At 37.2% G+C, this 25,621-nt stretch overlaps 1 protein-coding gene, 1 long non-coding RNA gene and 1 pseudogene across 3 annotated transcripts; 2 read left to right on the top strand and 1 right to left on the bottom strand.

Moving 5' to 3' along the window:
- Window positions 1-2,055: 2,055 nt before the first annotated feature.
- On the top strand, window positions 2,056-3,795 carry LOC110058156 (uncharacterized; annotated as a pseudogene). The gene is made up of 2 exons (XR_016204295.1): window positions 2,056-2,680; window positions 3,370-3,795. The product of XR_016204295.1 is annotated as an uncharacterized LOC110058156 (transcript).
- Window positions 3,796-14,128: 10,333 nt separating this feature from the next.
- On the bottom strand, window positions 14,129-17,186 carry LOC149097176 (uncharacterized). Its single transcript, XR_016204247.1, has 2 exons — window positions 16,054-17,186; window positions 14,129-14,360 (listed from the first exon to the last, which is right to left on the bottom strand). It is a non-coding gene; the product is annotated as an uncharacterized LOC149097176 (long non-coding RNA).
- Window positions 17,187-18,795: 1,609 nt separating this feature from the next.
- On the top strand, window positions 18,796-24,266 carry LOC110058157 (uncharacterized). Its single transcript, XM_089279844.1, has 5 exons — window positions 18,796-18,943; window positions 19,052-19,223; window positions 20,959-21,031; window positions 21,884-22,111; window positions 22,634-24,266. Exons 2-5 carry the CDS (start codon window positions 19,113-19,115, stop codon window positions 23,572-23,574), a joined length of 1,353 nt encoding a protein of 450 aa, XP_089135970.1. The 5' UTR covers window positions 18,796-18,943; window positions 19,052-19,112; the 3' UTR covers window positions 23,575-24,266.
- The last annotated feature ends 1,355 nt before the right edge of the window (window positions 24,267-25,621 follow it).

Here is a 25,621-nt window from a genome sequence, read left to right as displayed (position 1 = left end):
TCACCTTAATGTACACACAGAGTTTCACGCTCTGAAACCATGGTTAAATGGTACCTTTCGGTCTAGGGTCGCGACAATGGGCATCGGCTCTCCAATATGCAGAAACATAAGATTTTGAACTTTTTGAAAACCTTTCACAGGAAACTGTTGACAACGATCAACTTAGTCCACACACCAAGTTTGGGGCTGTCAAATCATGCTTAAGTGGTATCTTCAGTCTAGGGTTGCGACACCGGGCGTCGGCTATCCTAATATGCCTAAACGGGGATTTCTGTACTTTTTCAAACTTTTTGGTAGGAAACTATTTGCAGTGTTCAACTTACTGTATACACCAAGTTTGGCGCTCTGAAACCATGGTAAATTAGTACTTTCGGTCTAGCACAGTGGCACTGGGCGTCGGCTCCCCAATATGCACAAACCTGGGATTTTGACCTGTTTGCAGCGTTCAACTTAGTCCACACACCAAGTATGGGGGTGTGAAACCGCGGTCAAGTGGTGCCTTCGGTTTAGAGCTCCCGGTTTTTATAAGGGTTTGTATGGGAATCTGGCGGACCACATAAAAAATTCAAAATCGGAACGGGGACCACAATTCTACAAATCTCGAAGTTTTTACCTCGCGGTACACCTGTGGAAAGCCATGGGTAACGTACCCCTGACAGAGCAACAACCAAAGTGAGAATTATATTTGATGCGGCGGCGAAGCATAATGAGAAGAGAGAGTCAATACCGTAGCACTGCCAGGTCCGAAGCTCCAAAGTAATATATTCGACACTCTCGTACGATTCCGAAAAGAGCTTGGGTGATGTAGGGAATAACAAAGCCTAAGGCTAATGTAGTTCGCTCTTTAGATGACTGATATTGTGCAACAGCTAGTACAGAAGTTATAAATTAAACTCTCATAAAACAACAACAAAAAAAAATCCATCATGGAGTGATAGAAGTGTTGTTTGAGAACCCTTTGTATACCAAATGCAGTTAGTCTACTTTTCGAAATTTGGGGGTGGGGATGGTTGCCTGGTTGAATATTTTTAAAACAGTGACTACTTTAACATAAAAAATGTTGGCATTAATTTACAGCCCTCACTGTGTACAACTCAGAATCAACAAAATAATGCCAATACCCTTTCTAAGCCACAATATGACATAATTTATATTCATTTGATGTCTTTCCCTGGCAACGTCAATGAATATTTCAGGGTTTACGACACAACAAATGTACTTGTACAATGATATATATCTTGTATATAACCCAAGACATGTGGAAGTTGTTTTAATGCATAAAATAGGGAAATTATTACTGAAATGAAATAAGCTTAAGACTCATTTCATTTCATTGTTGCAACCTAATAACTAGGAAGAAGAATGTTTTCTAGGATATATTGAAGAACTCTATCAGGCATGGTTACCACACCAAGGAAGGATCTTGCAAAGGTTTCAAATTAAGGATTCAGAGAAGGAGGTGCCCAAGCCAGTGAATACCATGTTCACTGAGAAAGAGCCCAAAGAAGAAGCAAAAGGAAAATAAATGTCCCGGCATGGAAAAGAAACTCCAATATGCCCACCCACACGTACAGGTATAAAATGGAGAGCAAAATGGAATGATTGCCTGTCTGATCAATTATAAACAATGTTCACCACAAGGTTGTCACAAAGTTTTGAAGTGGGCAGCTTTATTGCTGGATTTTGCCATATTGTTTTAAAGAATCAGATACATGTAAATAGCTCAGCAGACAATGGCATCACAAAGTAGATAATGATTTATGTTACTTCTGACAACACTGTCACCAGTATATAAATTCACAAGATGAATTGACATGACAAGTGGAAAATGTCAACATTTGTAAGATGTCCACTTTTGAGTCAGCATGCTTAATCTACTTGTATTTACAAGTACCCTTGAATTAAGATTGATTTATGATATTAATAATATAATTCAGTCGGTTCCTTAGTGTTTAAAACCATTTTTACTAAGCTGCCAATAGACCCTTGTCCAAAATGGCGCCGACCGATCGAGGGAGGACTGGAAACTGGGGGTATAGTTTGTTTACATCAAGAGTCGCAGAGATCGATTTCCGCCATTTTTTGTCCATTAAAAATGCAACATAACTGTTTTGTGCCCTTTTGTAATGGTACATCAAAGAAGAGTAAGAACCTTCGATTTCACCGTTTTCCCAAGAAAAGAGAGCTAAAAGACCAGTGGATTGCTAAAATTCGCCGCGATGAGGGAGATTATTTTACTGCTACAGAGAACACAAATGCCTGCTCTGAGTGAAAGCGCTTCTGCGAGGAAGATTACACAGCTAGCGAAGATGGAAAAGGCATGAAAATCGTTCTGAGAAAAGGTGCTGTTCCAACTACTTTCAAATGGTCTGGTGAAAAACGATCTCGGAGTACTTTTGTAAGCACAGGAAAGCGTAAAGGTGAAACTTTGGAAGCGCCACCGAAGAAACGGTAGCGAAAGAGCTGCCCGCATTGCGAAAGAAAACAAGCTGCTATCGACGGACTGCAACGTGATCTTGAAGAAAAAATGCACGGTTAAAAGAACTTAGTGAAAGATTCGAGCATTTTAAAAAGGAAAAGGGAAAGCAAGAGGTTGCCGGAACCTTGATGGAGGATAAACACGTGTGTTTTTCTGCAGAAAACTTCAATAACCAGGACCAGTTAATTCGATTTTACACAGGTATTGTAAACTGGACTGTGTTTTTGCAGCTGTTTAATTTTATTGTCAGTAGATGTAAGGATATAAAATACTGGAGATCTGACGTTAATGGAGATGAAAATCGGCACCAACCTGAGCCTGATCAGCTAAATCAAGGAAGACCTCGAAGTTTGTCGATGCTTGACGAGTATTTTCTAACTCTTGTCAGATTAAGACATGTCTTCCCAGAGGAACATCTGGCTTACCTTTTTTAAGTATCAAGGTCAACAGTTTCAAGAATATTCCTTTCTTGGATTAACTTGTTGTACTTTGAATTGGGATCCATTCCCATCTGGCAGAACAAGGACTTAATTGAAGAAACTATGCCCATTCCTTTTAAAGAAAGGTACCCAGCCACCAGGTGCATTTTGGACTGTACAGAAATCACGATTTGCAAACCATCATCCTTGTGAGCTCAACGTCAGTATTTTTCCTCTTACTAAAACACTATAACTGCAAAGGGATTGTTAGGAACTGCACCCTCTTGTGCTCCAGTATTTATTTCTGATCTTTACACTAGTAGTATTTCAGATGAAGACATCACAAAACAATGTGGAATTCTAGAGCTGTAGGAAAAGGGTGATGACTGCATGGCAGATAAGGATTTTAAAACATTAAAGATCTACTGGAACCAATTGGAGTAACTTTGAGTATATCTCCCTTTCTTTCAGATAAAGTCCAGTTTAATGAGGAAGAAGTTGAAAATACACAGTCAGTAGCTAGTGTTCGTATCCATGTGGAGAGGGCTATAAGTAGAATCAAAATGTACAAAATCATTACCAATGTTGTGCCCTTGTCTCTGGCAGGAGTGTTAAATCAGATTTGGACAGTCTGTTGCACGCTGTTATTATTTCAGTGCCCAATTATTAACCAGGAAAAGTATGAAGATGACTGATTATTCTGGTCCATAAAGTGTCTGGCATTTATTGTTAAAAATTAAAATTCAAAATATCAAACCCTCTATTATACTTTGCACAAAAACATGCTTGTAAATGAGATAAATTTATACTTTTTATCCTGTTTGTAATCAGTTATCTACTTATTGCCTCAAAAGGTAAGGCAAGCAGTGAGAAAAATAAAGTTCATGAACTTTAGAAGTGACTTTGTGAAAAACTCTAGGATCAAATTCAATTTTTTGTACAAACAGATTCTGACCCTCCTTAGAATGGATACAAAATTTGCTACACAGCAACCCTGAAATTCCCATTAGGCCTTGTAGTTGAAAGTAATACTTATGATTATGTTTGAGTCTTATTTCTCCATTTCATTTCGATGAATACAAATGTCTCCTTTAAGTTCTAAACACTCCTCAACTGACTTTTCCTTCATCGAAAATTAGCTCTTAATTTCCAGATTCCAACCGATGGATTCTCATTAGGATCATAACTAAACCCATCAGTCGAGCAACCCATCTAGTAAATATCAGGATGAATCAGCAAGCCAAATTTGAAAACTTTTACTTGAGGGCCTGAAAATAAACTCTTCGACAACCACTGTTTCCATTTCCAGACCATATTTCATGGTCTCAGTCTGCACCTTTGTTGATGAAACTAAACTATGTAGGAACCTACCATTAACTGGTGCTTTTCTGTGAACAAGTTCACCAAATCTTGAAGCAGTGCCGATTCTGAATACTCTCTCTTGACACCAATGCTGGGCAATTGGACTGACTTCTCCTATTTTTCTCGATTTCCAACGCTTTATCTCGAGATAACATGATATATGATAAGAAGGGTTTTTCTTCATCTAGCACTCAGTCTGTTGTTGGTGGCCCTTTCCTAATATGTTCCAGTAAAGTAATTTCTCCAGGAAATTCAAACACTGCTTCAAGGCCCTCACTGTAAACAGTAGCTACAAAGCCCGTAGGATATATATCCCTTAACTGATTTGCTAAAGGAAAGCCTTCCAAAAAAATTCCCCCATGGAAGAGACGTCTGGTGGGATGCTGAGTTAAAGTATTGGAGCCAAGAAGCATAATTGGTAGGATTCACATCTGAGATGTTTCTCCAAGTTGTTGAACGTGTCTTTCAGTCATCAGCCGTTGTTCGATGGTCTGGGATCGTGTAAATACTCCTGTACAGTCTTAAGTGCTACTTCGCGAGGTTTTCGATCTATTCGTGGTTTCACAAACTCGGAAGCAAACCATCTTTGTGGCTCAAGCGAAGGACTGTTGTAGATGGGAAGTTGGAGAGTTGCCATCGTGTAGTTTTGCCGTTACGTGTGTAAAAGAAGCAGCTAAATGCTGGCATTTCCCAGTTCCAGCTTCGCATGAACCCTTCGATTCCTTCTTCTTCGGAACGACCAAATACAATTCTTAGTTTATATGGCGCTTCAGTCTTCCTCATCGAGCGATAACATTTTGCTTTTACGACGCAGCAATCCTCAGAAAAGAAGATTTGACACCCTCAAGGTACGTTTCCAGGTAGTACTTGTCTCCCTTTTTCCATCCCTTTTTGCTTTCGAGCCACTTATCCGCAAACTCTATAATAGCTCTCACGAAGTTCCCATTCTACGGCACATTTCTCTCCACGCTTTCCGCCATATTGAAAATTTCATACCTCCAGTTTCCAGTCCTCTCTCGGCCGGCGCCATTTTGAAGAAGGGTCTATTCACATATTGATAATTTTCTGCAGATGATGAGTTACAAAGGCTGGTTTAAAACAAAAAAAACCAACCACTCAAAGAAAGCTTCCAACATGCCGTAGGTGTGGCCTGAGAGCGAAAGGGCACAAACATGGTGTCTGTCCTATGCAAAATAGTGACGACTGAGTAACATACATGTGTAGCAGCGACATCTAATCTTGAATGCATATTGTTATTCTGTTTTGCTTTGTATAATAACTGGTAATGTGATCTTGATCTTGACTGCATATTATATCACAAACATTCTACTATGTGGCTCCTCTCCACCCAGAAAGATAGGGAGGAGTACTTACAATGCTACTAGACAAAGTATCATGGAAATGGAGAGGGCAACTTCTAAGTCAAGGGAGAGGGCTTATAGAACTTACAGTATTCCCTTTTATACCGAAAAAAACAAACAACAACAACAACAACAACAAGCAAACAAGCAATACCACAGGCCATAGTAAGGGTGACAGCTTCAATTAGAGTGATTTCTCCTCACAGTGAAAATTTGGAGTAATTCCTTGTAGTATATGTATTCTGGTTTTTTTTCTATTGTAACAATACCATTAATTTGTGCCTTACATTCACTGGCAGTTAGATATTGTTTTGCGGGTTAAATTAGATAACTGTAGTTTAATAGCCAAATGTACCAAGACGTTTGGTAAACTCCTGTGTCAGGTACTTGCAAAAGATTAATTTTGACTCTATTTGTGACAATAAAAGTAGTTATTTTTAGTTGAGTTTGTGGGAATGAGTCATGAGAATGTGAATGTTATTTTAACAGGCATTTTAAAGTTAAAATTACTATACAAGCATCTTTTCATCTCTTTTAAGTTCTAATAATATTGTGCACTATCAGTAAGTGTTGCGCTTTAGATGTGCCTTTTACTAAGGTAAAAATGTGAAAAGAGAAAAAAAAAAAAAAAAAAAAACACGAGGCAATAGTTATGGGGATTAACTTAAAGTTCAGTTCATGATGACTTTCTTCTTCAGCTGGCTACTTTTGCCAACTCTGGAACTCATATCCAGATAAGTGACTGAAAAAACTTTTGTAAGGTAATATGAGTTTGAGATAGTAGCTTTATGTTTTGTTAACAAAGCGAAGAAACACCTCCAACACTTGTGGGGGGGGGGGGGGGGATGCCCGCCTTGATATTAAAACAAAGGAGGTTCAGCACTTGCGTTTGTTTGTTTTGTTTACAAAGTAAAACCTCTAATGCTATGGAGCTTCGGCACCTGCTAGTTTTATTTCATTTCGGAACTGTAATACATGTAGAGTTGCAAGTGCAGATAGACCTCTCTATGTAAATGGCAGGCGCTCCCCGCCCAAACAATAAAACTGAATTGAACAACATAAACAGCCAAACGTCCGGATATTTTTTGGGATACTTAGAAACTTCCGTAATATTTAGAAAATATTAAGATATTTAGATAAATTTATCATTTTATGGCTGTACCCTGAGTTTTCCTCGCTATTTTCTAGAAGCAACGCTTATTTCTATGCCACAAATAAACAGTGGTTTCCCATTTGAAAAAATATATTCCATAACACTAAAAACAATAAAGCAGCAATTTTCCAATATGGCAGATATATTCTTCCTCTACTCCTGCCACTACTGCAAGAAAATTTTGAAAATGTTGAAATATTTTCCGAGTGAGATATTTGGAGGCTTGATCGAGATATTTGAAAATGTTTTGTGATATTTAGAAATTTTTTTGAGAATTTCTGAAGAGATATTTCAGCGATTTTACGAGATATTTGCGGAAAGGCCTGGCACAAAGCACACAACGCAACCGATCAACATGTGATCGAAAGCGCAGACATCACAGACGTCTGTACGTCTGTGGCAGGCCCTCCACGCACAAAAACAAAACCCGTCCGTACGAGCGTGAAGCTCTTACTTTGCGAAATGTTACGAGTATGACGTCATAACTTGATCTACTACTGTTAAATTGTGGGCTCAACTGGAACCAGTTTCGTGTAATGGCGGACGAAAAAATCGTAAGTTTATAGCTATGTTTTTTACCTTAACAGTCGTTATATTCAATTTTCTTTATATCGAAGAATGTTTTACACTAAAATTGGCTATTCTGTGCCAAAATATGCGGGGAAAATGATGCCAATTTTCGTCGAACTGGCACTTTAAGAGGTGAAGAGTCAAGTTCCTTAAATTACCCAAATCCAACCAATATCTCAACATTCCTTTAGCTGCCATCATATGACAACAGCAACAGTAACGCTGTAATCAGTGATGAGTTCAAAAAGCTTCTTGTCTTTTAAAATGCTGTTGTGCTATATCATGTTATGGTATTTGCTTTTTCTATTATTGAGCCCTCGTAGGAATCAACCTGCACTGAATGTAATTGTGACCATAGTAACAAATGCTTTCAAAAATTACAAGCAAAGTCTAAACATCTTACTATAAATGTTTTTTCCAAACAGATCGCATATCTGTGAGTTAATATATGAAAGGGGGGAATCCTGTGATAGCAAATTGATGCTGCAGAAATCTCTCTGACAAAACATCTGGCAATACTGGATTTGTTACTGTGGCTCTTGTGTAGCTTCCATGTTTTCAGTATAATTTGAGAGCTAAAAGTACCAAGTTTTTAACAACATTCGAAAAGAATAGCTATAGAAGCCTGAAAAGATTTCAAAATAGATGTGATCCAGGATCTCTTATTTAAATAATAACTGATACAGTAAACATAGAATTTCAATGCAATCTGAACACATTATTGCATCAAGTTTCTATTTTGCTCATGTAAGATACTTCAGCTTCTTGAACTTCAACTTTTATTGCCCTATTCAAAATCACTTATATGTATCGTTACATAAGTATCTCTTAACAAACGTCGTATGATATTGAGCTGGAAGTTCCAGAAGCCTTTTTTGGCTTATCTAGGAGACCCGCTATTCACAAGTATCACTCTTAAGTGACAATATAACTTGGATTCTCATAGAAGACCCAGACAAAGAGATGCTACCTGATTTGCTGACATAAATCAATATATACTGAATGTTTTCTTTTGATTTGCAATTTTTAAACTTTCGCTTAAAGCTGCATTGATTCTCCTTTAAAAATCATATATATGGTAAACTATTATAAATGTCTACTCCCTTATTACATATGGCGAATTTTCTAATATTTGTTTTGCTTGCTGCCTTGTGTAACTTTTTGATCGACCGCGTGTTATAATTGTGAATTTCTTCATTCGTTTTAAAGAGTAACATTAACGCTGCTTGTAGTTGCTTCTTTGAATACTGATTCATTAAATTTCCAGTACCAAAGTAGTTTAATTGATACACATTAAGTAAATTTAATTCATAAAACAACGGTTTTGAACTGTGGTTATAATCCTTAAAAGTCATTAGTCGTAACAAAAACGCAACATTTTATTTTCCAGTTTATATACCTCGTCAAGATTGGATTTGTACGCGCTAGCCCATACAACAGTTCCATAAAGTATGCTGGGGTAAATTAAAGCGTAGTAAATTGATTTTAGTAACGATCTTGTTACAAAATGTTTACATGCACCTTTACCTTAACACAATAGTCCCGATAATTTTGATATTTTGTTGCAACGTTATTGATATGTTCTTTCCAATTAAAATGTTCATCAATTATTACCCCTCGGAATTTTGTGTGTTTTACTTGAGAAATTATTTTGCCTTTAATTTTACTGAAATTAAAGGCAATTTTTACTGAAAGACTCCTATACAGGTATAATGGATGCTATCATCTTTTAATCATAATTCAAACAACCGAGTTTAGTTAAGATCAAGCGTAACATTAAATATTTAGTTTAACCAAATTTCTCCATTAAAAAACAAAGTATTTTCATTTAACATTTTTTCAGAGAAATGTGTAACTGTCAAAAATATTATCATGGACGTTACGTAACGTCCATGAAAATTAAAGTGATTTTTTTCTCTCATGGTTTGTATCTAAGCTCGATATAAAAAATAACACAGATGCTTTTTTATTTAACCAAGTAACAGATATCTGTGACAACAAAACTGATCAGTTCCTAAAGGTCACTCAAAAAACCTGATGTTAAGTTTCTCATGACGTGAAATGGGTAATAATTGCCCTAAAAGCCTGGTTCTAACATTTAATTTTGTTCTTCGACAAAAAATTGAGGACTTAGAGTTCGAAACAATGCTGAATTATTATAAATAACAATAATAATATAACAGTCAAAAAATGTCAAAGTGTCAGTTTTTTCATCTTCTAAAGTGAACACAAGAAATGGTCAACATGGCTCTGTGATTAGAATCTAATGTCTTTGAAGATACTACTTCTGCTTTGTCTCTTAAGTTTGAGTATATGGAACTGAACAAAGGTTCTTAGTCGCAAACCATGCAAAGATACTATCAACAAAAGACCTAGTAACTTATCCAGTCTTGATCAAATATGTTCAAAACATGCTGGAAACAAGGCAGTATTTTTAGGAAAACCTTTTCTACAAGCTTTTGGCCAGTTTTCTAATATATGTGGGAAAAGAAGAAGGAACGGGTGATTTAATACTTTTCAATATCTTTAATTTCATTTATTTATCTTTTACACATACCGTAATGTCCATGATCTGGAATGAAGGTCCATGAAAATAAAATAAATTAATAAATAAATAAATTGTAATATTTAGAGAAGAAGCCACATCAGCCCTAGCTGGTTTTTATGCCTGTCCTCTATCCTGATTGAAATTTCAAAATGTTGGTTAATTCCATTAATTTCATTATCTTTTTCACACACTGTACTGTCCATGATCTGGAATGTAACGTCCATGATGGTGTTTTATTATCAAACAAAGTAGACACACAGCACAAAAGAAAGATTTCTCAGTACGTTCAAAATTTTAGTGTTGACATTTACCTAAAAAACAATATCAATGGTTTCATGTTACGCTTTCAGAATTCACAGGAATTTAGGATTTATAATTTACACTTGAGAACATGGCTGATTCAGCTGTAACGTCCATGACAACTCTATTTATTTAAATATAGCTTTTTGGAAAAGAGTTCATTTGACGAGATTTCAACTAAATATGGAACTCTTCCCTATCTGTCATAAACAAAGTAAAAGGGAATTATATTTTATTTTTTTTGTATCTTTTTAGATGATTTTTCTCTCGCCATATTTGTACAAATGCAACGTCCATGATCGTGGAATGACCCTCCTCAGCTTTGCTCTCGAAGATTTGAAAAATATAAAGTGGGTTTTGGTAAGATTAAACAACAGTTTGTTTAGTAATAACCAAGTGGATAATTTCTCTAGCTCCTAGCTCATTTCGATCATATAGTATTTGGGTCCTTGAGTGACATTAACAAATTTGTCTCGTCAGCAAAGAGTATGAGATATATTAGTTCTGAGCTGTTACTAATGTCATTTGTGTATATTAAAAATAACAGAGGACCCAAGATATAGCCCTGGAGAACACCACAAGATATTTCTTTTTTCTCAGATATTTAACTATTATATTTTACACACTGGTAACGCTTGGCTATATCATTTTTGAGCCAACCCAATGCTATATTCACCTAACACCATAATGCTCAAGTTTTTGGAGTATAGGACTATGGTTGCCGGTACTGAAATGTGTTAGACGATGATTTTACCCATTTTTGACTATTGTGATGTGGCTTGGCATGGGTTTGGAATGATTAACTCTGATACCATCCAGAATTTGCAGCATAGAGCTGCGAGGTTAATTTTTCCACACGGTGGTCTCCATACTAAGAAGCTGAACGCTGCTTTGGGTCTTGTACCATTAACTGATAGGCGAAAACTTCACATTGTCTTGTTAGCTAAAAAATCCTTAACGGTTTAGTACCACCTTATCTGAATAATTACTATGATTGAAATACCTCTGTACACTCAGTTGCAACTTGAAGCTGTAATGATATTCGTATTCCCAAAGTTAACTTACAAGTCGCTAAGAGATCTTTTTATTTCAGTGGTGCATCGGAATTCAACAGCCTTCCTTGCCATATTAATAAAGAATCTTTTAGTGAATTTTCAAAGGACACTAAAGACTTTTCCCTTTACCATAATTACACTTCTTACATTATTGATTTCTATACTTTTTATCTTTTTGTATGTTTACACACATGTTTTACATGTATTTTTAATTTACCAGACCCCCTTTGATACCTGTGCTTATTGCACTGACGGGGCTATCCTGTATATTATTATTATTACTATTATTATCATTATCATTATCATTATCATTACCATTATCATTATCATTATTACTATTACTATTACTATTACTATTACTATTACTATTACTATTACTATTACTATTACTATTACTATTACTATTACTATTACTATTACTATTGCTATTGCTATTGCTATTACTATTACTATTACTATTGCTATCTATATCCTTACCCTTACCCTTAACCTTACGCGTATCCTTATTATTATTATTATTATTATTATTACTATTATTATTATTATTGTTATCTAGAAAAACCCCAATTGCAAATTCATTGTTATCTAATGCTTACGTGATCTTATTAACTAGATCTATCAGCGCAAAATTTGTTGAATGATTTTTTCTAAAACCGAATTGATGTTCATTGAGAATCTTTATTTTGTTCACATAACTTATTACTCTCTTGTGCATAACTTTTTCTAATACCTTGAAAAAACAGGGAAGCAGAGAAATGGGTCTATAACTGCTGAATTCTGAAATTCTCAGGCTTTGTATACGGGCGCAATGATTAAAGTTTTCAAGTCCATGGGTATTTTCCCTGTTGTACAAGTCAGCTTTATGATATTATGTTGATGGCACAGCTAACTCTGCTGCTAGATTTTTCACTACCTTCGGCATGACGTTATCATGTCCACAGCTTTTTGATGCGTCAAGATTTTCTAATTCTTTCTGAATTTTTGTTTCACATACAGGTGACAGCATCATTGAATCCATAAAGTTTCCTTTCAAGTAGCTTTTAAATGTTGAACTAGTGTCAACATTTATCTTTCTTGCCAGGTCATATCCAACATTAGCAAAATAATCATTGAATCTGTTCACAATCTCTTTGCAATCAGTAACTGGCTCGTTGTTGTATTTAAATTCTGTGATATATAATGATTCTTTCTTTTTTCTTTTAATTATCTCATTAATCAATTCCCAAGTTTGTTTAATGCTTTTTTCTGAAATCTTGAACATTTGCTCAAAGTAGATTTTCGTTAGAATAATTGATACTTTATTTTTGATTCCTCTGTTCCACAACCTTGAAATTTTGTATGAATTATTTTTACTCGTGAGAATTTGATAAATCCTTACGTTTTCCAGGGTTTCATTTTGCTTTTTGAGCATTCTTTTTCAGGAATACAAATGTTATATGAGTTCAAAAATGTATCCTGAAATTGTCTATAAATATCATCAACGTTATCAGTAGATTTAAGGTAATATCTTCCTGTAATTTATCCAGGTTTTCCCTTGTATTTACTCGCTTTTTATACAATTAATTTGGTTTAGGTTCTGTACATTTTAAAGGTAACATTTGAAATATTGGTAGGTGATCTGAGAGATCATTAACCAAAATTCCATTTATACAGTTACAGCCTATGTTATAAATAAATATATTATCAATTATTGTTGCTGTGTTAGCAGTTATCATTGTTGGCTTATTAATAGAAATGTGAGTTATACATTTGGTGAGTAGTCGAAGGTATAGATATCCACTGTTTCTCAAGTGCACCAGTGAAGTTTTGCTTTTAGACCTTCTAAAATGTGTGCATCTACTTCTGGTGCATAAGGTATCCCGATTAAACGCTTATAGAGCGTCTTTTTTCACATTAGACAGGAAAATATCGATGGTAGGTCGATACGTCCTAGTATTTTGTACATTGAACATTAAACGTGATAGGGCTAAGTTCCAGTGGAGCCGGAGAGCGAAAGCAAATCGACCTTCGTCGACTGTGCATAAAGTAATTTGCGAGCCTTATGAAGGAAATGTCTTACCAAGCTCGAATATAACATGTAAAACTTATCGATATTTACGATTTTCTTTGCATGAGGTATCGTTTGTAAAGCCAAGGACAGTGGAAGCATCATGAGGGCTTGCCTATAGTCCGTATGTGTGCCATCAACAAAGGCACTTCGGCCTCGACTGCGCTGAGCTGTTTTACCACATTTAGGATGCATTTGTCTAGGATTTTCCGCAATAAGAATATATTCAGTGGAAACAAATAGCATTCCGTCTATTATGCATCTGGCAACAGAATAGCTAAAATGAAATCAAACTATTCCGCAACGAGAATATCTCCTAAACGAACGTTCACTCACATTATTCAAAATAGCCTTTAGAGACAATATCAAAATATTCCGGAATGATCCCAAACGAATTCCCCGTTAAATAAATAGAAGTTGAGAACATGGTTGTTTGGTGTTTCAACGTGAAAGGAAATGTGCCTGAAATGCTGAATTACGGACCAAGACCTCATTCATCAGGGAATTAGGACGTTTTGCCACAATTTGAAGATTGTGTGTTAATCCCGTCTTAACATGTGGGAGATAGAGTATTAAACTCAACAAACACAAATCCTTCGTGAATGCAATACAGCTAAGGATTGAATTGTTTTAATACGCTCAATTTATTGTAACGATTAATTTGTTAAAAAAAGGAAAGAAAATATTTTGTCATTGCAAAGTGCTACGCTATCAGGTATATTTATAGTAAAAGTTGCAATACTTCAGTCAGGACAATCCAGATTGAATTTCTGTGAACTGGAAAAATCCGTTATAAAATTCAGGTACTAAAAATGAATGTTCAGTTCTTCAAAGTGACTGTCACTGTAACTTTTATTTCCAGAAAATTCAGTACCTAGCTAGATTTCTTTTACTGCTAACCTAGGGCCTCCAACACTTTCCACTTGTGTTTACAAAACAAAGTATTCAAGCAGTTAAAGCTAATAGGCTAAACTCTAGTACCTTCACTAGAGCATTCAACATCACTCAATCAAAAGCCACTTTATGATTTTTGGATCGTATCATAACTTCTACTTCCCCTTTTAACCTGCAAGAGTAAAATTATGAAGTAAGTAAATTGTACTTTTTTAAAACCTACAATGAAAACAGTGAGAACACCTTTACTAATATAATATAGTTAGTCCTTTCCTTTAATATGGGCCATTAAAAGTGTGACTGATTCTGTCAGCGTTTGCATGTGAAGTTTGTGGACTTCCACTGGCTCACGACTCCCACATAATGAATATACGCTACTCCTTCTCCTGATCTCCTCGACCCCTCAAATTTCCAGACATTAGGGACAGGTTTCAAAACCTTACTTCCCTTTTGCTGAGTGGGCGTCAGTATGCCCATGAACCATAGTAAATAAATCTCATTTTACGGCTTAAATTTGTCACCCACACATAGACTTGACAGATGAAGGGACTTTTCATCGTATAATATGGTCGACAGCTAAGCAGTCGAAAATTAGGAGAAAACAGCATAAACAGAAGCTTTGTACATAAGGTTATTACAGCTTTTGTCCTTCATCACTAGGAAATAATTTTTTTATTACTGTCAAAAATTCAGTCATTTAAAGGAATGTGTAATCATCGTAGATAAAATAAAAATTGTAATTTTTGCGTGATCAATGATAAATTTTGCACGGAGAACATCATTAATGCCAATAGAGTTTCAATTAATGACGGAAATAACAACCTTTCAAGAGAACAAGGAAATATTTGCGGCATCCTAATGTTCTTTAACGAGGAAAAAAAAAACATTTATGACAAAAGTCCAGAGGTAACTATCCCCAACTATCCTTTCACGATGTTCGTTTGGAATACAATTTCCACGCACTCTGTGCTCCATTTCTGCGAGATTAGTTTGCACATGTACACCTTCGTTTCCAAATTTAAGCGCTCATCAAAATTCGTTGAGAAATTGATGAGAAAAACTTCTAAGAAATTCTTGCAATTGAGATTATGTTCGCACAATCGAACATTAAGCCAAGGGAAATGAATTTTCATAGCAGCTAAAGAATGTTGTGTTTGACAAAACGCCATTTTATTTGGCCTTAATCAGTTAATCTTCTACTCCATGCAAAAATCTCTTAGCTAAACTAATTATACATAAATTTTATTGACCGATATTTTCGCGATAACGAAAATTTATTTCCTGGTAATGAAGGGCAAAAGCCTCAAAGATACGTATACCCTAGAAACTAGGAAAGGGAATACCGGACATTATTGTTTACAAGAGAGGCGGTAACGAATCGAATTAAACGGTAAAGAAGCAATGCTTAAATATATCCTAAAAAATACTACAAGTATACTGCAGCCTTACTAGAAGGCAAAAGACCCATAAAATAAAGACAAAATTTAGACTTGCCGAGTGATTGAACAAATAATCCGCCTAAAACTAGTTTCAAGGTAGTTGTTGTGTGTGGTTGTGCTTGTATTTGAAAATGTTATGAATAAATATATAAATATACTCTACAGTGTTTCTTCAGAAAGAGCTTTTTTTGCACTGCCGGCCAGAGAACAGAAATGAACACAGGGTAAACCTGGAGCAAAAAGCAGTGCACTCATCGGTGGACTGACAAACGTAGCATATGGAGAAAACTCGACTATTGCATCATCCAAAGCCTCGACCCATACAAGAATTTTGTAAACCCGTACAAAAATACCAGCAGATAAAATGAAATTTATAAAGATTTACGACACATTATTTCAAGGAAGAACTTAAAAAGCTCTACCTACCTCGTTTGTCGATCTATTAGACGTCTTCCATGGTGTAAATGGTTAGTAATTCAGCCTTGATCTCGTTGTCCCATGTTGACTACAGCTTAGTACGCTAAACAACATTGTTTAATTGTCTGTGCAGTACATTTGCGCCCAGAAAGTTGAGCGCTTAATTGGTATTTGTAATATGCTCACAAAAGTGAAAAAGACAGTGGATTTCAGGTGGTTCAAACCAATTTCAACACTTTTAATACTCCTTTTTATTGGAAGAATTGATACTTCAAAGTAACGGCGTGTTATGCTATCATGCGGAACACTCATTATTTCTCACTAACATTCAATCATTATCTTGACGTAATTCGTTACCATGGAAACAGGAAAACCCGACAAAACACCCTTTATTTTGGTAAAAACCAAGGCGATATTGGTCTCGATCGTTATCCGGCGTATATTCCTATATTTAGATCAATGCGCAAAGCAGTCCTTTTGGAAATTGAAACAAGCAAACATAAAAGACACTTTTGTTGCTAGTTGAGTTAATTAAGTCAAATCCATGGTAACTCACTAACTACTGGATTGTATTGAATGTCTGCACAGGTGCTAGCGCGCTACTTCCTTCTACTTCAGGCAACAAGTAGCTTCGAGCGAGAAAATTAGTCGTCAACAGCTCATAGTTTACAAAAGGATTCACGCGAAGACTAAAAAGATCTCAAAGAAACATTTTTTCTTGAAAATGCAAAATTTCAAAACAATGTAAATGCTCGAAGTAAAGATTCCTAACTCCTTTGAAGCACCGCATAACTCAAAGTTCAATTCTGTTTACTTACGTCACGATCAAGCGCGTGATCGTAATTGCTTCGATGCGCTGCAAAACTCAAAGTTCACAGCAGTTTAACAGAACCAAAGTTCAATTTGTTTAGTAATGTCAAGCGCGTGATCGGCAGTCGCTCATCAACCATGCACGTCCAACCATGATGGCTGCGCACTGCTGGTTGGAGCTCAAGCAAGAACGACAACCAAGGCTACGAGAACGTAATTCGCGTTCCTGTCATTCAAAACTTCGTGCGTGTTATTCGAACTCGTTCAACATTTAAAATGTGTACCAGCTATTTAGGCATTTAGCCCAAAATTTAGCTTGAGAGCAATTGCAAAGCATTTAGGGTTTTTTTGTCAACTGATTTACCCAAACAGAACAATCTATGGTGCTCGAAATAACAGACCACAATAAAATTGAGGCTGGAATACGCACTATGCGATCAAAAATTTACTAACTTGCACAATCACTGACAACCGATTAGGTTCTGGGGTCGAACAAACCAATAGAAAAGCTAGTTAATTAACACGAATGCTCTTCTTCCTTAACCACAGAGCACTTGCTTCCTATCTGCTTCTTTAACTAATTAGATATGTTCACAACCCGTATAAAAACACAACAACAACTTTAGAATACAGGATACAACCATAAAAGATATTTGGCATTTTTTTTGTACTAAAACACAATATCATGTGTCCAGCAACCAACAACATCCTACCATCGACCATGCCTGTGTAACATTAGTAATTTAGTAATTAATGGTTCTTTACTAACAGAGGAGTTGTTTTAGCAGCGGTTAACTTTAAAACATCTGAGGATTGACTTTACCATGTGAAGGATTCGAAATAGTCTGTTAACTGACTGAGTCAATGCACTGTCAGGAAAAACAATGGCGGTTTGAGTCGATTTGGGTTAGGGAGGGCGGGGAGTAAGAGGAACATTTCGATCACGCGCATATTTATAATTACCACGTGTTTCATACTTATTGTTTATTTTTCTCTTCAGCAATATTAAATGGAACCGAAATCAATCCAAGAGCTACCCGGGCTTTACGCTTCCCATATCTCTCAAACAATCACTGCCATTTCCGCGTTTGAGAGCCCAGCAATGCTTGCTTTTATCGTATTTTAGTATAAATCTACTAAAATTCTATCATGAATGCTGTTCTCTGATTGGCTACGTTACTCCCTTTCTATTGAAGATGATGAGTAGAGTGAATAGCGCGTGCTGTGACCTATTTATATCATAATTCAATAAGAACGAGAACCTGTCATGCTGTTAAGTTTTGAACTAGTAGATTTGTACTAAAGCAATTAGATTATTTGCTCGAAATTTCTATGCGTGATAGTTAATTCGGGCTTCGCCCTCATCGACTATCCCGAGATAGAAGTTTCGAGGTCATGATCCACTTGTTAAATATTAACCAGTACGAAACGGCAGCTTGTCGCGTTGAGTTTGTTCGTTTGTTTGAGAACCCTGTGACAAAAAAACGCTTGGACGTAAAATCTACTGAATTACGGAAAGGACGGCTTTACTTAAAATAGATGCTAACCTAAAGAATGTCCTGTTACAAAATCAAAACAAAAAATAGCCAGTGAACCGGAAGACACCGGCCGGTGTTTTGATGGTGAAATACAGTTCTTCTGTAATATTCAGTTTCAGTCTTTTATGTGCCAAAACCAAGAGGGGGCTTACCATCGGAGTGCAAAAAACTCAGTGTAAGAGAACACAGTAAAATTAAGTGACTCAAGATTTCTAACAACAAAGCTTAGGGTTGTTTAATTTGGAGGTATTATTGAACTTCTGTCAGCATGCGCAATTCCCGGCCTTTCTTTTGTTCATAAAACTGATCCCTGATTAACTTCCTCCTGCTTTTGCGTTTTTCCTTCAATAAAGCTTATGACAGGAGATAATTCGTAACGGTGTGGAGCAACCCATGGTGAAGGGAAATGTATTGGGATGAACGCGTCTCCGGTGAACCCTAATATTACGTAATTATGTAGATGTTGTACACAATAGACATAACTGACAGAAGTTGCAAAGTACAGCTTATTTCCCAGTAGGCTTCTTCCAAGTCGGTCGCATCTTTTTTGGGTAAGTGTTGGTAATTTCTTAGTAACTCTTCCAGTTAGTCCCCAGGGTAAAAGGTTCGTCTGATTTTTTTTTTGATGGTGATCTTCTTTTCTCTGTTATCTTTTTTAGACTGACCAGCCGCTTCCTAGTTAAGGACAGACTGCTAAGTTAGGCCCGAGCGAGAAAAACTATGAGCGCTCACCAAAGTTCGCCTGTAGAGAACGGGAGTTACAGTCCGAGACCTCCGCACTCTCCAACTATCAGCCCTGCGCGAGGCCATAACCAGGCCTCAGATAATGAAGTAAGTTTTGAGATTAGTTTTCTGATAGCTTAATGTAATTTTTTTCAAACGCATTTTGAAGACCGTCGCTTCGATATAACTGTGCGTTTCTACATTCGGTGAATTTTAGTGCGCCCACTTTTAGAAGGCTGGTGGATTACTAGGGTTGTTGACATCTGAGCAACGTCAAAAAGCGATTAAAGCACGGCGCACTGCATCAGCTATTCCTTAAGGCACCTTAAAGACAAAAGCCGGAGCTTTTGCGCTGTTACTCCGCAGACAAGATGGCATCAAAACAATTTGACAGGTTTCCGTTTGGCTGCGTTTTGTTAAGGCCAACGATACAAATTTATACTGTTCAAGTTGCAAGGAAATCCGAGGTCTACAATCCTTGTTAAGTCTTCGCCAAAAATGAATTGAAGAGGCGAGAAAAAGCACATTTATCACTTTTGCGTTGCTTGGTGAATTAAAGCCGAAATTCAAATTTTTGAACACCCTCTGCTGCATTGTATTGAATGTCTGCGGCTTTGGGTTGAATTTAAAGTGCTATCAGATGCGGGCGCTTAGCCCCTCGACAAGCGGTTTCGAGCAAGAATGCAACCGAGAGCAACAGATGGTTTACAAAACGACGCTCGGGTAGACTGAAAGACTGACGGAAACATTATTTTCTCGAAAATGCAGAAATCAAAATCCTGAAAACCCTTGAAGAAAGGGTATCGTTTTCCGATAAAAAGAACAAGTTCAGAAACATTACATCATGTTGGACCGTTTGATAAATTCCTCAGACGCTTCGCAAAACTAAAATTTCTTCCCAGAAACATAACCAAAGTTCAGTTTTATTTTGCTATGTCAAACACGTGATCACAACCTCTCTTTACCTCACATTCGGTTAAATACACGTGAAAAGCAAAAACGGGCTTTGAGTAATGCGTGAGCAAGCGTTTTTAACTCAACCATGACGGCTCAGAGTGACGGCTGCTACGCATACCAAATGGACAGTCGATATGGGTTTCCGTTCTCTCAGCTGTATCGACAGAAATTAAAAAAAAGTCATTTCTTGCAAGGAAACAAGTGAAATTGTGCTAAGCTGAGTCAAACATTAAATGTAAGAAATATGTGATTTATGATTTGCTGGTTTAAAAGTCGGGTGAAGCAGTGCCGAATAAATGACAAAATGGCGAAAAATGCATGTTCAACCTATAAAAACTTCACTGAAATGTCTTCAGTGTCAGTTAAAGAAACTTCACATTTCCCAAAAAAGTTAGTCCAGATATCCAAGTTCAAGCAATATCTGTGATGCATCAACATATACGCATTCCTCTCGAGTGCTTCAGTATAGATGTGCTCATGATTTTTTGACCATTTTTAGAAACTCCCAGGAAATATCACCAAAACCTCACGGTTAACTCATGGATACACGTTCACTTAATATAATAATTCTCTTTCTGATTAGATTGTCTTTACCTGCTGCTCTGAATCGCATGTTCTGTATTTCTAGTTAAGGACTTCTTTCGCAACCTAATTTTCTTGGTGTTTAGATAGAGTATATATATATTTGGCCCATTGAAAGCAACAAGAAGTCAAGCGCACACTTTGAGAAAGTAGAAAATCCAGTTACCTAACCCAACATGAGAGCAATTGAAAACGAACTTTTTGTTGACATACATGGATACACACATAGTACATAAATAGCAAATGAGATGTTTGCAGCTGCATAAGATATCGACAGAGTGAACTTTGGTTTTGCTTGTTTTAGAACGCGTCTGGCGAAGCACCTCGACGAGGACGAAGGACTCCTGCGCAATGGTTTAAGAAATATTTTTGGGAAGGTAAGAATTTGAACAGTCTACTAAACAGCCAAAAAGAAGACTCCGTAGCTACCATGTCACAAAATGTGTTCGAAGAGTTCTTTTCTACTTATTATGTACACAGTTACCCTCGCATCCACTTCAGATACCACACAGAATGTTCGGCCCAAGTTTTAAGTTTGCAAATTACGTTAATCACGAAGAAGCAGAAGCATTTGTGGTTTCCTGCGAAGTAATCTTGTCACTGGACAATATTGATCAGAAGAAAACACTTGAGGAAATATATATTTGGGAATTGAGCGAATTTCAAAATATACATGTCTTCTTAACGGGGGAGTAAAACAACAGTTTATTCGCGTACATTTTCTATTTTACCACGCTTAAGTGTTCCAATGTTATTCTTCACCAACAATTTTTATCGCGCTTTTTTGCTTTGTGAGAAAATATTGCGAACCTTTACCCATCTCGTAGCCTACTCTTTAAAAAGTCATCTTTGTGGAAACTTAGACCTTTATGTTTTTGTGACGATATGCTAATTGTAGTAAGCAGAAATTGCGTACGAAAAATAAGAAGCGCATCTGGCAAACAAACTCTTACACACATTAAAACTATATCATCTACAACTAAGGTATGATGTTGCACTATGGGTATGAAATCAAACGATAAAGTGTTCATCGCGATAAAGTATATTAATAAAGATATTACGAGAAATGTTTACGGCGACGACAAGATTCGAATAGAAGACCTCTTCCTATGGTTAATGGGTTTTGGGATACATGTGCTGTGTTGTTGAATTTCAGTGATTATTGCAGTTGTTTGGCTTATTGATAGCAATACTAAAGCCGGACTAATGCCAATTTTCGCACCTTTCAGGACAGACTGTGACTGAAACCCAAATTAAGGCTCTCGAGGAACTAGAACCTGATGCACCATGGCACAGGAAGCTTATGGTGAAGTACCGTCTTTTCGTTGGTATTGCCATAGCGTCAGGGCTCTGTCACATTGTTTGGTGGACTTGCGCCATTAAGTACAACTGGTTTGCTCTCTTTCCTGACTTATACTACATGACCTTGACAATGGTTCTTGGCGGTACTGTTGCAGGTGAAGACTATTTCTACAAATAACTTCCGAAACTTACATGTGTTGAAAACACTGGTTATAATTGGCGAGGTTACGCGTACGGGTTCCAAAGAAATTTTCAGGCAAACGAGAGAGCAGCTATAGCGAATGATCAGCAAAATGACTATCCACCCCCTGAAATGAGGCTACGTAGTAGTTGACTTGTTAACATTAGTTTTCCGTTGCTGACACAGTTGTTTGAATCCTATGTTGGCATGTGTTATGTCTGGTGGACCCTATTCTCTTCGCAAGCATATCATTTATGAATCTTTCTCCCCCTTTTATCGCTTGTATTTTAGAGGCACTTGCTATCGCAAAGAACTTGCTAGAAACACAACATAAAATTGCACTGTTGCTCCTCTAACAAACAACCAATCGATTTTTATGCAGTATTGAACTGTTTTAAAGGCAGTTTTTGGGATCGTTTATGACTATTTTAATAGGGCACATGCGACATCTTTGAAGTAATACACTAACTAATGTAACTTTTACTTTTCTTCACAGGAATGACCAGCGAAGGTGGAGGTGCAGTTGCTTTTCCCGTATTGACCCTTGCTTTTGATGTGTCACCATCAGTGGCACGCGATGTGGCACTTATGGTGCAGTCCTGCGGTATGTCAGCAGCAACTTTTGTCATCTTCTGGATGCGGGTGCAGATAGAGATGCACTCCATAGTATTTTGTTTCGCCGGAGGTGTCCTCGGAGTCATACTTGGGCTGGAGTTTGTGGATCCGTACGTCAGTGCAAAGGTAAAGAAAATGATTTTCGTCTGCGTGTGGTTCTCATTTGCCTTCGCCCTCTTTCTTCTCAATCGCTACCACAAGCGCAAGACTTACAAGACCATCCCTAACATCAAGCCTTGGAAGATATTCGTTCTCTTGATGTGTGGATTTATCGGTGGTCTCTTTACTGCCGTTGTCGGGGGCGGAGTGGACATCTGCAGCTTCAGCGTCTTGACGCTCCTGTTCCGTGTCACTGAGAAGACGGCCACGCCAACATCAGTTGTCATGATGGCATGGACTTCTCTGGTGGGCCTGTTCTGGCGCCGGGTCATCCAAGAATCTGTCACTCTTCAAGCCTGGAACTACATCATTGTGACTGCTCCAGTTGTGATGTTCATGGCTCCTTTAGGCTCCATCCTTGGAACTCACTTCCATCGCCAAGTTCTTGCTGCCTTAATCTACATCTTGGACACAATCTCTCTTCTCACCGCCTTCGTTATCGTCCCACTCAGCCCAGCACTAATTGGGATGTCCGTGGGCATATTAATCTTTGGATTCGCCTTCTTCGGCTTGATCGCCTATGCTGGCCAGAGAATGATGGAAAATATTGAACGGAACAATGCAGAGCTGGCACATGTGGAGGTTAATGGAACGAAAGAAATGGAAGCTGCTAATGAAGGCTTTTCCAACATAGGATATAAAGCTGACACTACTGCTTTGTAGAAAAATGAATTGATCAGGCACAGACTAGCAAAAACACTCGCGCTATAAAGTGAGAAAGCGTATCTTCCGTAACATTTTAAAGTAAACATTGCAATATGTAACCTACGTTAAGCGTTATAGGAACGCACTCCAGATAGTAAACTGTCTGTAAATTCTTGACTAATCTAAGCGTAGCACCAAACACAGCTATAATTTTTAATACAGAGATCTCACTCCGGCGGAATCTCACAATTTACCAGACCTACAATTGTTGGGTATATCTAACTATTTAATAACACCTGGAAGTTTTCTTTGTAACTTAATTTTGTTGTAAAGAACTCGGGATTCATCATGTTAAGGGGCTGGCCAGTCCCCTCCAGTTGTAGAGGCGCATTTTGTAAGTAATTGTGAAATTTCATGTCGATTTTAAACTGATTTCCACTGCTTTTCAGTATGTTTTAAATCATTCGTTACATTAGAATCTTATTTTTGTTTGGTTTTTGGTGGTACAAAACGTCTCTGTTGAAGGTCTTAATTAGGAGAACGAGATATCGAGGTGCTATGATGGAATCAAGTTTCCAACAAAGTAGTTTTTTTTTTCTCTGCTGTGTATAATTTTCCAATTCCTTACTGATTATTGATGTGAGTCTATTTAGAACTTTTGCTAACTAACAATAGAGCGGTTTTCGAAATAAATTTCAAATTCGCTTTGATTTTGTGTTACTAATTTTGTGTTACTACGCTTACTGTTGGCTTAAAAAAAAAAGCGCCACTTTCTCATCCAATCAGAAAGTTATTGACGGAAATGTGAGTTGATAGGACGCACTCTCTCGCTGTCAACGTTTGGTACACGTATGTGCCTTGGGTTCTGAATGATTCACTTGATTGTCTACGATTTTTATACGTGTAATAAAAATGGGTGTTTGTTTCTTCAATTAATAACAACGAGAATCATTTACATTTATCAGAACCCAACTTGTCGCTTCACTCCCTCAGCGCGGGCCATTGCTTTTGCTGGCACTAATAAACTCGTTAAGCTGTTTTTGTGCATTGTACGTCGGTTCAATCTTTTTAGAAAAATCATACCAAGTTTCCCATACTTGTCTACCAACGTGGGTTAATTGTTTGTGCGGAAACGTTTAGTTGTCTTTGCGTATAAGATAGCGTGGCGCGCTTGTTCGCCCTGTGACTTAAAATATGTGTAGCGCGCTTTTTTCATCTCTAGAACGAGGTATATTACTTGTGCAGCGCACTTGTCTCGCCTTATGGCTTAAAGAACGGAGTATATTACGTCTAGCACGATTTTTTGCTTCGTGCCTTAAAGAACGAGGCGCATTACCTGCGCTTCACGACTCAAAAGAGGGAGGTATATTACATGTGTGCCGCGCTTGTTTCGTCTCATGACGTAAAGAAAGAGGTGAATAACGCGCCTTTTTCGTTCCCTAGCTCAAAGAACGAATATTACATGATTGGCGTCTTTGTCTCTCTTCGTGGCGTAAAGAACGAGGTATATTACGTGTAGCGCACTTGTTTCGCTTCATGGATCAAAGAACAAGGTACATTAACGTAAGTGGCGCGCTTGTCTTTCTTCATGGCGTAAAGAGCGATGTACATTGTATGTTAAGAGCACTTGTTTCGCATCATGGCTCAAAAAGCGAAGTAAATTTCATGTTTAGCGCGCTTGTTTCGTCTCGGGCATGGCTTAAACAACGAGGTGACATTTTAGCGACTTAATTTCTTCCAGCAAGTTTTTTGATAAATTGAGTAACAAATAGTCACCTTTATTAACCATAGGACGACAAGACAAGTTCTTCGGATATTTATAATGATCACGTGTTTCCTATTTATTGTTTATTTCTTTCTTAAGCAAGATTACAAGGAACCGATATCCAAGAGCTAACTGGGCCTTACCCTTTCCATATCTCAAAGAATCACTGCATTTCCGTGTTTGAAAGATGGTAATGCTTGTCTCAGGGCGAAAAGGCAACTCGTCTCGTTGAGTTTTTTTCTTTTAATTTCGTTGCGTTTATTGAGTTTCTAGCAACCAATGAAGCAAAACTGACTGCTG

Source organism: Orbicella faveolata, unplaced genomic scaffold, assembly GCF_042242905.1.
Source record: "Orbicella faveolata isolate gen_17 unplaced genomic scaffold, um_ofav_v1 contig_47, whole genome shotgun sequence".
In the NCBI taxonomy this organism is placed as follows: Eukaryota; Metazoa; Cnidaria; class Anthozoa; order Scleractinia; family Merulinidae; genus Orbicella; species Orbicella faveolata.
Note: the sequence above shows the minus strand (reverse complement) of the source record. Positions and strands in the feature narration are given on the sequence as shown.